At 32.5% G+C, this 12,319-nt stretch overlaps 1 protein-coding gene across 4 annotated transcripts in view; it reads right to left on the bottom strand.

Moving 5' to 3' along the window:
- Positions 1–539: 539 nt before the first annotated feature.
- LOC115214950 (adhesion G protein-coupled receptor L3) overlaps positions 540–12,319 on the bottom strand; it is a 98,342-nt gene continuing 86,562 nt past the window's right edge. For all 4 annotated transcript variants that reach the window (XM_036505255.1, XM_036505254.1, XM_036505257.1 and 1 more), the window contains 6 exons: positions 11,450–11,603; positions 10,784–10,850; positions 9,316–9,382; positions 7,229–7,317; positions 6,008–6,176; positions 540–2,699 (listed from right to left, as the gene is read on the bottom strand). In XM_036505255.1, coding sequence (XP_036361148.1) covers positions 2,559–2,699; positions 6,008–6,176; positions 7,229–7,317; positions 9,316–9,382; positions 10,784–10,850; positions 11,450–11,603 — 687 coding nt within the window. In that variant the 3' untranslated portion in view covers positions 540–2,558. The remainder of the gene's footprint in view (positions 2,700–6,007; positions 6,177–7,228; positions 7,318–9,315; positions 9,383–10,783; positions 10,851–11,449; positions 11,604–12,319) is intronic.

Genomic DNA, 12,319 nt, shown 5'->3' with positions numbered 1-12,319 from the left:
TGTGTAGAGTTCTTTTGCATGGTTCAAAGTTCGAATTGGCAATTGGTGTTGCTGCATTTTATGGTTCACCTGGTATCCGGAAGCCGATATTCAGAGGGCAAAGTTAATAGGATCGATATCCTGTCGATGCAAACTTCCGATAAAAGGTCAATAACTGGAAAATAGACGTCAGATGCTCGTTGCTTGGTTAGGCACCAAACCTTCATGCAAGAAGGAAAAGAACATTCGTTCATCGTATTTTCTTGTCGATACTAGCAATGTAACGAAAGTGAATTTACTTCAACCGAGAACTGGAACCGCATCGATGTCGCAGCATGCCGGAAGCTTACCTTTTGCTTTATTACCGCCAGCCACAGCTGGAGATATTTCCTATCTTTGTCTTATAAATTCATTTATTTATTCACCTTGCCATTCGTACCTGTACTCGTTTACACGTTCATTCAATTTTATCCATAAAAGAGAAAAGAATATTTCGCTCTCTCACTCCCACACACATGGAAAAAAATACACAAAAGTAAAAGATAGCAAAACAATGTAAGTCGAATGTTTTAAAACTGCTTATTGATATTCAAGGTTACATGGAAGATCTGAGAAACGAACAAAACAAGCTCATCACCTAATCAACACATTCTAAAGCCGGCTTTAGGTTGGGTTCAGTTGATTGCTTCAGATAGGCGGACTCCGGCTTTAATAGAAAGCAAATAGAGTCCCATAGGTCTACGGTAAACCATTGTTAAATGGATCACTGGAATTGGAGGAGAATAATTATGAACAACGTTTGCAAAAATCGGTTTAACAAATATCCGAAGACTGGCCCTGCCTGAAATGTTTCAATTGTCTTCTTACGACACATTAACATTGGTTTCTTTAAAACAAAACAAAACTTTGGTAAACGTCACTCACAATTCATTAGAATCATTCCATTTACATTTATATATTCCATTAATTAAAAAATAAAGCTTAGATCATGCAACTTTTTTTTTTCCATCCAATCAGCAGACTTCGTACTTTGTTAAACTTGGAGAAAATGTTCAAACAGATGTTGTTCTAATTGGGTTTGTTTTGAACATCCTAAAGCCGGCCCTTGTTCACATATGCACGCACGCACACGCGCACTCAGGCACACACACAACACACACACACACACACACACACCTATGTAACAAACCTGGAATCTTAACATGCAAACGCTAATATATTTCCAAGCAATAGCAGAGAACATAAAACAGGAGTGAACAAAAAAAATCTTTTAAATTCAACAAACCTGGAATAAATTTCAAGGTTCCATCCTCTAACTAATGACTAAATTAAAGGTAACAAGATGCAGGTGAATGTCCGGTGGAGGCGGTAATGATACTGGTGGTGGTAGGAGGAGTAAGTGGTAGTAGTACTACTACTACTACTAATAATAATAATAGTGGTAACAGCAAATGCGATTGCTTGCTTGCGCTGTTAAGCATATATATATATATATATATATATATATATATAATGATTAATAATAATGATAATAATAATACTAAATAATAATAATAATAATAATAGTTTCGACTTCTCATAAAGCAAAAAGAGGATTGTGGGTGTGTATGAGTGAAGGCGGGGGAGAGGTATTAGGAAAGACAGGAGGAGAGGAGGGAATGAGGAAAACAATGGAGGGAGAGCGATGGTGAGAGAAGGAAATTCATTGTTCGTTATTACTAAATGATAAGTGAAGTCTTTTTTGCGTAATAAATGTATACAAGCATTTAGTCCGTGTTTTCAATATATATATTATATATATATATATATAAGTATGTAAGTATGTACATGTCACACATATTTGCATGTTGGAGTCAATTTGAAGGAGGAAGTATTTTTGCCTGATGAAAACGTCATCATTGTGTCAAAACTAAGTTGATAGAAATCTCTATCGTTTCAGGTTTTTTCTTTTTCAGTTTTCGTTAAAATTGTTTCCTTGTGGCATTGCAGTCTCCTTGTACTTTGTATTCATTTTTTTTTTTTGTTTTTTTTTTGTAATAAAGTTTTTCTTTTAAAAAAATTACTTTTATGTGTTTGGAATATTTTTTCCTTTCAGTTTTCGTTAGAAATCATTATATAATAATAATATTATGATTATATTTTGTGGGTATTTTGTTGCTTGTCAAGCAAACCTTTGCTTATTTTGATTTTGATTCTCTGCAACAAAATAGCTTTCTCTCTCTTTGCAATATGTACGATCCAATTCTCAGAAGACAAAAAATTGAAAATGAAAAAAATGAAAACAAAAGTTTTTTTTAATGAAAAAGGTAAATTTTTGTCCGTTTTAGATGGGATATTTCTTTTAGTTGTTTTAAATTACTTCTGTCTGTCCACTCTGTGTTCTTTGAGAGCCCTCAAGTGACTCCCAAAATAAAACCACACACACTCATATATATATTATATACATATGCATATTATATGTTTCTATAACACATATATACACATGTGCATATATATAATTATGTGTGCTTATGTATATATTTATATACACATATATGCATATGTTCATGTGTAGAAAATCTAGCGCCCGAAGATAAATGTTACTGTTTGTTGTGGTTCGGAGCCGCCATTTCGTAATTTGCTGCATCAGTCGGTTTTCTCGTAACCGAAGCAGTTTTGGTACTTGTGCCAGAAGTCGACTTTTCTTTCACCTTTAGAAGCCGTTTGTATTCTTTCCATACCTGAAAAAATATAAGGTGATGTAAATATATAATATCATATTATATTATATATGATATAATTATATTATATAAATATATAAAAATATATATATATATATATATAATGATATTAATATTAGGGAGTAAATCCAAACTTACAGGGAAAAATTAGATTTAGGATTAAATCTAATTTTATAGTATAAATAACAATGAAAATCATAAGCCAATACATAGAAATAAAATTAATTAAAAAAATATATAAAAAATATAAAATATAAAATATAAAAATCCAATTAAAATATTTAAATTAAAGTTAAAAATTTAAAAAATTATTTAAATGAATAATTTAAACTTATAGATTATAGATATATATATATATATTATTATTATTTTATTTAATTATTTTTTTTTTGTTCATTACAAAACCTCGCTAAGATAAGTATATATTTATATTTAAGATCTTTAAATTTTAATATTTATAAGTCTTATGGTATAATATTATTGTTTTTTTATGTATATATCGTTGTTTATCCAATTATCGTATTTTTCTATATAATTATTAGATATTAACTTTAAGTTTATCCGTAAGAATTTACTTAGCGATAGATATGTTGTTTGATAGCAAGTATATGAGTTTGTATAAGTTAGATTCATGTATATACGTGTATTAATAGCATTAATTGTAGTTTTACATTTCTTATAATTATTATTTTAACTTATATATTGTCTTTTTAAATTGTTATTTGCTAGTTACATTATTCCCATTGATAAATATATTTATAGTATTTATTTGTTACTATATAACTACGAATTGATTATTTCTTTAAGTACTTTAAAGATAAGATTTTTGAAAGTTATTATTTAGCCAAAGAGATAAAGATAGTTAATTTACTATAGCGTTCGTTTAAGATGGTTCGTTTGTACTTTTGAAATTAGCTATTTCATCTCTAAATATGAAAAATTAATTTATTAGGTCTTTATTATATGTGCATATATATTTATTTATAGAGATTATTTAGATTTTAATTATATATTTATATACATTTATATATTTTCATTGATAATTTATATATTATTTATATTTTATATATTATATTTCATATATTATTTAAATTTTACTTTTTAATAATATGAATAATCATTTTTTTTGTAAAATATTTATGTAATATATATTGACTATTACTGATATTAGATTATTGGCGGGTTTCTTACCTTAAAAATTAATACTTAATAATTAAAATTAATATTTAACATTATAATCGTTGTTTTGACATTATCATAATCGTTAAGTTTCTAGTTTGATAATAGAGTTTTTTATAAGAAAATTTATTATATTATTTATTTCTTAAAAAATGTTGTTTAAATATTTTTGATTATTTATTAAAATATTACAATTAACCTGAAGATTGACTGTAACCATAACTCGAATTATTAATTGAATTTAAATTATTGTTATTCGAATTGGTTACAGGCATGAAACGATCGTAGTGTTTTTACTCTTTATCTTATTAAACTTTTAATACTTTTTGATAGTTTATAAAAAATAAAAAAATAAATAAATAAATAAATAAATAAATATAAAAATATAAAAAAAAAAATTTTTTAATAAAAAATATATTAAAAAAATAATTAAATAAAATTATATATATATATATATATATATATAATTTATAAGTTTAAATTATTAATTTAAATGATTTTTTAATTTTTAACTTTAATTTAAATATTTTAATTGGATTTTTATATTTTATATTTTATATTTTTTATATATTTTTTTAATTAATTTTATTTCTATGCATTGGCTTATGATTTTCACTGTTTGATTTGCCTAGTAGTGGTTTTATCTCTAATTTAATATATATAATATATATATATTATATATATATATCTATATATATATATATATATATATACATATATATATATAATATATATATATATATATATACATATATATATATATATAATATATATATATATATATATATTATATTATATTATAATTATATTATATATATATATGGCTCACAACGAACACTACATTTTCTTTCTGTATTAATGTGACTTATTGTAAATAACAAGCTCTAATTAAACTATGCATATTATATATACATATATATATATATATAATATATATATATATATATATATATATATATATATATATATAGAACAATTCACTGGTACTTCAGTTGGATACCATATACAATATTGGTATAATTCAATACTAAAGATGAACTAAATATAGAGGTATACTATAGACATTCAATAATTTATTTATATTACAATATTACATTAAATATTACGAATATAATATAGAACATAACATATTATTATATAAATAATTATAAAAACCGTAGAAGGTCAACAAATTGTTTCGACTAATATATTTTTCTTATCTACATAATCACAGTTCATGTATATGTATATATATATGTATATACATATATATGTATGTATGTATGTATATATATATATATATATCCATCCTTCGTCCATTGACCTATTTTCCCTATTATGTTAACATCTACCCTCTCCACTGTCATACCATCTCATACACAACGCCTGCCTCTCTACTCTCCACCCATTCACACAACATACCCAGCTTCATCTCTGTCTCTCTCGCCCTTCTCCTGTCTACTGTTTCATCATTACACTTCTGCTGCTTATCACTGCCAGTCATCTCCTACTCACAGCCGGTAGTTCGCTGGATCCACTCGATCAATCCCATTCTCTCTTCTAAAATTTGAGAAGTTACGTAGTTCCTCTAAGTAAGAAATCTGTTCTGTGCTGGCCCTTTTTCTCATACTTTTTCCAATCTTTTGGCCCTCATCCCCTAGTATAAAGTTGCCATCCCTAACTTTGATTCTTAGTCTTGTAGACTGCATTACAGTCTCACAGTAGATATCCTTTATCTTTCCCTTGTTTCAGTCATCAGGCCGCGGCCATGTTGGGGCACCACCTTCAAGAATTTTAGTCGAAAGAATAGACCCTAGTACTTATTCTATCGGTCTCACACACACACACACACACACACACACAGAGTCACACACACATGATGGGCTTCTTTTAGTTTCCGCGTACAAAATCCGCTCACAAGGCTTTGGTCCGCCCGAGGCTACAGTAGACACTTGCCTAAGGTGCCATGCAGTGGGGCTGAACCGGGAACCATGCGGTTGGGAATCAGACTGCTGACCATAGTCACTCCTGCGCCTATATACGTGTGTGTGTGTGTGTGTGTGTGTGTGTGTGTGGTACAATTTTACATGCACAAGTTCAAACTTTATTCAAATACGAATCAGAGAAAGCATTCGTCTCGATATACCAACCTGTTTATTGCCAAGACAGTGGAAACAGTAGATGAAGAATCCTTGTAGACTGTTTAGAATGGCGAAGATATACGCGATGACGAGAGTAGCTTCGTTCATGTAGAAGAATCCAAAAACCCACGTGAGACCAAGGATAACTTCGAGGGAGAGGGCACCTTTGACCCAAGCGCTGAAGAAGAGAGGCAAAGTAAATACATGAATTATTCTTTTTAAGAAATAACATTAATAAGCAATACTTCTGAATGCCTGAAAGTTGCGATGATAACAACAACAACAACAACAACACCAACAATAACCGTTTCTTATTTTCGTTCAGGGACTGCAACTTTGAGGAGAGGAAGATATTTGATCGATTCCAGTACTTGACTGGAACTAAACTTTATCGAACCCGGAGAGATTAAAGACGACGTTGACATCAAAAGGATTTGAACACACAATGCAAAGGCAATGAATTAAATGCGGCAAGACATCTTGTCCAAGCTCTACCGTGTTGACCATCCGTCATAGAAATGATAATAATAATCTCTGTCTTACAGTCATGTCGCATATTTAAGATGGGAGTGTTATATAAGTTTAATCATCAATTGTTATTTGCTTTATCGAACCCAGGAGTTTAAAGTGCAAGTCGACCTTAGAGTATATCGAGCTGAGAACAGTAGATTCAAGTTTTGGCGCCGTTTCTTTGGTATCGCTGATTCGACGCTGACTTTTTCGACATTACCCGTTTTAATGTTTCTCTTGTTCTCCTTCTCCCTCTCCCTCTTTCCCCCTTTTTCTTTCCTTCTTTCTTTCTTTTTCTCTTCTCTCTCCCTCTCTCGTTCCCCTCCCTCCTTCTCTTTATCTCCCCCTCACTCTCTTTCTCTCTCTCTCCCTTACTCTCTCTATCCGTATATATATATATAATATATATATATATAATATATATATATATATATATATATATCTATTCTGTTCGCAGGATGAGTGTGTATGTGTGTATGTGAAAGAAATAGAGAGAGAGGAAAATAGTGTGTATGTTAGGCTCCAGTGCCAAAAAGCATTATCGCCAAGCAGGTTGAATGTCTAGCCACGCCGTGCCAAGTCGTCAGCGTCCAAACAGCTGCGCCCAGTAGTCTCATTCCGTCTTCAAGTGACAGAATATAAAACCGATTTACGGTAGATACAAAACATGATCTATATCTATATCTATTTTTCTATTTATATATATATATTTATACACACCCGATGGTTCCTACCATGTCGTCAGGAATGACGTAGCCAGAATGTTGGTAAATAGTGATCAGTGCATAGGTCAGGATTATGGCATTCACCTAAATGCAGAAGAGTAAACAATTTAGAAACAAAACAGTATATTACATCGGAAAGTCTGTTAATATTTACACAACACACATGCATACACAGTTTAATATATATATATATATATTATATATATATATATATTCGCCATGATGGATCGCTAGCCACTAAACCTTTTCTATTTTCTCTCCCTGTTTATTTCTATGTTCCTTTCTGTCGAAGAGCGTAGGCTCGAAACGTAAAAGACTTTCTCAATTCCGGAGCGTTAAACTAATACATTTGTTTGCTGTTTACACACCTGTCTTCATCTTTTGTTGTTGTTTTTTTTTTGTAAATTCTCACTATATATATATATGGAAAAACAAGTCAAGATAGAAAATGCTAAAATAATTTTATAAAGAACATTTCAGTACCGGTTTCAGTCATTGAGACTTTTTCAACTGTAACAATTAAATAATTAAATTTAGAAAAATTAAAAGAAAAGTTTTTTTTAAAGAATATTTGTATAGCGTTCAAATACAAGTGGCATTTTCCTTGTTTCTGCCTGTCTCTGTCTCTCTTGTTTACTCTTATGGGTTCGAGGTCGTTGTGAATTCTTGGTAGGGAAGAAGAAGAAGAAGGGGAGGAGAAGGGGAGGAAGAAGACGAAGAATTTGGGAGTGCCATGATTGTAGTATTTTGAATGGTCAGTGGAGGCTAGCAGTTGCTATATATATACATCTATATATATATATACATATAATATACATAATATATATATATATATATATAATATATATATATATATATATATATATGTGTGTGTGTGTATGAATAATATATATATATATATATATATATATATATATATATATATATATATATATATATATATATAGGGAGAATTCACAACAAAAAAACAATAGACGAAGACAGGTGTGTGTGGACAATAACAGATGTCTTAGTATAACGCTCGGGAAGTGAAAAAGTCTTTAACGTTTCGAACCTATGCTCTTCCACAGAAAGGAACACAGAAAGAAAGAAGGAAAGAAAATAAAGAATGTGTAGTGGCTAGCGATCTATCATAAGCAGTGCCAATACCAAACGGTAAGGTGTATTACCAATTAAAATGGATAGTTGTGTCAGAACACACAATGTTGCGATATTTTCCACGAGAGAAACTTTCATACATTTTGTGGTGCGTTTAAGCACTTCATTGACAAGGCCAAAGAAGGCCGACATCACGTGATCTGGTAGCGGTGGAAGCAGCAGAAGTTGATGTGATTGTCTACCGCTAGCGATGTAAACAATGAAAAGCTTCTCCGCACCACAAAGCTATAGGAGAGGTTCTCTCGTTGTAAATATCGCACTATCGTCTTCTAAGACAACGTCCGCTTAGAAGTGGGGATAAATGTAACCATACAGCTCAACATTCTGTATTACACTAAGTCTTACCAAATATCTGTTCTGTTCATTTTCATAAATTTCCTTCAAACGTGTGCAGACAAATTCCGTACGTGAATCATAGTCGCTCAATTCAGAACATTGTTATTATCTTGGACAGGTCACTAAGTCTCTTGAAACCCTGAGACCATCGTTTCAGAGAAGGAGTTACATTCTCAACCTGCATGTCATCATAGTAAAACTAAAAACTGATAAATGGTCCATTATTTTTAAATGATGTACCGTAGGTAATAATGGCGAAAAGAGTTTCATTACATGTTGTTTAATGCAAAGGTAGCTTTGATTCAGCAGACCTGTGTTCAGAAGCGCTCCAGTCATGACCATTCCATCTTTTTATATAGCTAGGGTTACATTGACCGTTGCAATCTTTCCCCTTTTGTTAAGACGGCGGGGTTATGGTTTCTAGCTGGTCGACTAACAGCACAGAGGCCGCACTATTAGCTTGTTTAACTGGGTTAGGGTTCAATGATGAAGTTTAACGATTAAATTATAAATGTTAGGTTAAAAAAAAAGGGGGCACGGGTGCCGACTTTTCTTCCCTGGCTAAAAATAGAAGGTTAGAAAACTCACCAGCAAGACAAAGGCCACGGGTCCGTTGAAAGCCCAAACAAAATAGTCTTCTGTGGAAAGCCAACAACTGCGAAAGAAGAAACAAATGCATTAATTCTTGTAATTCGTTTGAATAGATGAATATCCCATATGCATACATACATATATTCATATTTTACATATATATATAACTTTTCAATTTCGCTTTTGTTTGGGGAACTGAGGTAACCTTGGTTTCATATACAAGTGAGCTAAGTGAACCATCTATGTCTTGCCAAGTGGGCAAGTATCTGAATTCCTAAAGTTACATTTTGGTGTGGGCGCCTGATGTAATTTACGTATAATAATGTTTCACCTGTTCGGGCAGCAGTTATTAAGAAGCTTTTATTGATCGTCTATTATGAATTTTGCTATACCTATGGCTACCCGAGAAATGCTTATCTATCAGCCAAGGAATTTTCTACCTACGTTTTTGTTTTATCATTCACAAAGTAACGAACAATATAACCTTCCTAGGTCTGTTTTTAAAGCTTATTTCTTTTTATCGTCGAAGTTATTTTCTCTTCAAAATTATTATAGGGCGTTATTATAGTGGCGGGTGGGGCTGCCTTATCGAGTATTTTCTTGGAGGAGCTGAGATTAGATATCTTATTACAAATATTGGGTATAAAGTTTTTGAAGACGAAAGTGGGGCTGGAAGACAGTTTGTGTATATACGTAAGATTTTTATTTTGGTTTATGGTAGCGCTTGTAAGAGCATGGATTTAGGTCCTAGCCTTGACAGATTAGCATTTCCAACATAGGCATAGTAACAATAATATCTTTAATAGACGTTCCGTGTAAGTTTCTTATAGCTGCTAGAGTAACTTGAAAAGTAGGTGTCCACTTCAAAATGTAATTTCAGGAATCCAGAACTTGCCCACTTAACCAGGTAGGTATGGTTAGCTCAAGTGTACACGAAGCCAAGGACACTTCAGTTCTGTTATGTAGCGAAATTGAAGAGAGAAAATATATAGAACGATGTGAAAGTTGCTTGAAAATGTGATGTTCCAACCACCATGTTTTTTTTCTGGCAAGTGGACAATAGAAGACAACCACAAAGCTATTTGTTTGTATGTCTTTTTCGTCGAGTTTTATTAAAATTCTTAAGAGAGCCCAAGCCGGTCGCTAACAAAGCGACAAAATCTTTTGAGCTAAAGGAGTTCCCATTGTTTGTAAATATGTGGGTGAATTGGTGTGTTGGTTGAGCAGTCGAGGCACACAACCGTGTGCATCTATTCGTCTGAGTGTATATGTGTGAGTGTGTGTGTGTGTGTGTGTGTGTATGTGCGCGCGCGTGTGTGAGGGAGAGAGAGAGCGAGAGAGAGTGAAACAATGGTAAGTTTTGGTTTTATGATGAATTTAAAATATACTGTATTACTAATGCAATAAGCATCAGAGGATCAAAAGAGCACTGTAAATAAGATAAGAAAGGATACTTCGAACTTACTGTCGGTCTGTTCCGTAGCCGTCCAAGTTGACGATGGCTGAAATACTGACAACCAGAGTGGGGAATCCTAAAATAGAATTAACAAAAAGGTTATCTCTACCTTTATAGTTTACCGTTCACAGTCATGTGTGTGTGTATGTGTATGCGTGTGTGTGTGTATGTGTATGTGTGCGTGTGTGTGTATGTGTAGTTTTTATTTTTTGTCTTTGTTTTACAGATATATACGCATATGCATGTGTGTATATTTCCCCGTGTATATGTGTAATTAATGAGCGTGTATGTATGTATATATATTCATATATGTACACACACACACACACATATATATATATATATATATTATATATATATATATATATAGAGAGAGAGAGAGAGAGAGAGAGAGACAGACAGACAGACATACAGACAGAGACAGAGAGACACAGAGAGAGCGGGCAAGGAGAAAGAAAGGAAGGAAAAACGAAAGAAAGAAGAAAGGGAGGGATAGAAAGATGTGTAACATTGTGCTTACGTGTGAGAAGTTGATGTGAAGGGTATATGTATGTGTGAGTGCGTGTGTGTTGTGTGTGTGTGTGTGTGTTGTGTGTGTGTGTGTGTGGTGTGTGTGGTGTGTGTGTGTGTGTGTGTGTGCGTGCGTGCGTGTGTGTGTGTGTGTTCGTTACTCACCATATCCAAATATATAGTAATAAATCATCTTCGATTTAGCGGTTTTGAACACCTGGACAATCATGATGAGGATTTTGGCAGCTTCCATCAGCATCCAAGAGAATGCAGCCAAGAAGAAGTAATGCATCAGCCCAGCGAACACTGAACATACCATCTGTGTACCCAATGGAATAAAGAGATAGAGAGAGAGAGAGAGAGTAAGAGTGAGAAGGAAAGAGTGAAGACAAACAGTGGTCTTTGGCAGGTTATAAAGACCGGCGTTTAGATTGATGTTAGCTTTGAAGAGAAGATCTAGGATTAAAAGACATTGTAGTTCAAAGCATTGCAGAATTTTTCCCACTATTCCGCAGTTAAGTTCTTTCAAATTTAATTAATTGACTAAGTTACCAACAAAGCATTATATATGCAAATTGGATTTACCAGTTTAGTGGATCCAGCTAATATATTATTAGCTGAATAACTTTTCTTAAACAGACAAGATAGGTGTACTTTCTGAAAGATACAGCTAACTCAAGAAAATCTCACTTTTTTCCGTTTCAGAAAGGTTAATTAGTATACAGTTGTTAAGATTTCTTGGTTCGTTTTTACACACGTAAATATGTAACGTGCAGGCATGTAGAACACAGAGTATTATTTGTGATGTCTCGAGAAACTGGTACTCCGTCGGTGGCGACGATGAGTGCTCCAGTCGATCAGATCAGCAGATCATCCTGCTTGTGAAATTAACGCACAAGTGGCTGAGCATTCCAGAGACACGCGTGCCCTTAATGTAGTTCTCAGGGAGACTCAGCGTGACATAAAATGTGACGAGGCTGACCCGTTTGAAAAACAGGAACAACTCATTTTTGCTAATTAAGTGGACTCGAGCAA

This window comes from Octopus sinensis, linkage group LG8 (assembly GCF_006345805.1).
Source record: "Octopus sinensis linkage group LG8, ASM634580v1, whole genome shotgun sequence".
NCBI classification, from domain to species: domain Eukaryota; kingdom Metazoa; phylum Mollusca; class Cephalopoda; order Octopoda; family Octopodidae; genus Octopus; species Octopus sinensis.
Note: the sequence above shows the minus strand (reverse complement) of the source record. Positions and strands in the feature narration are given on the sequence as shown.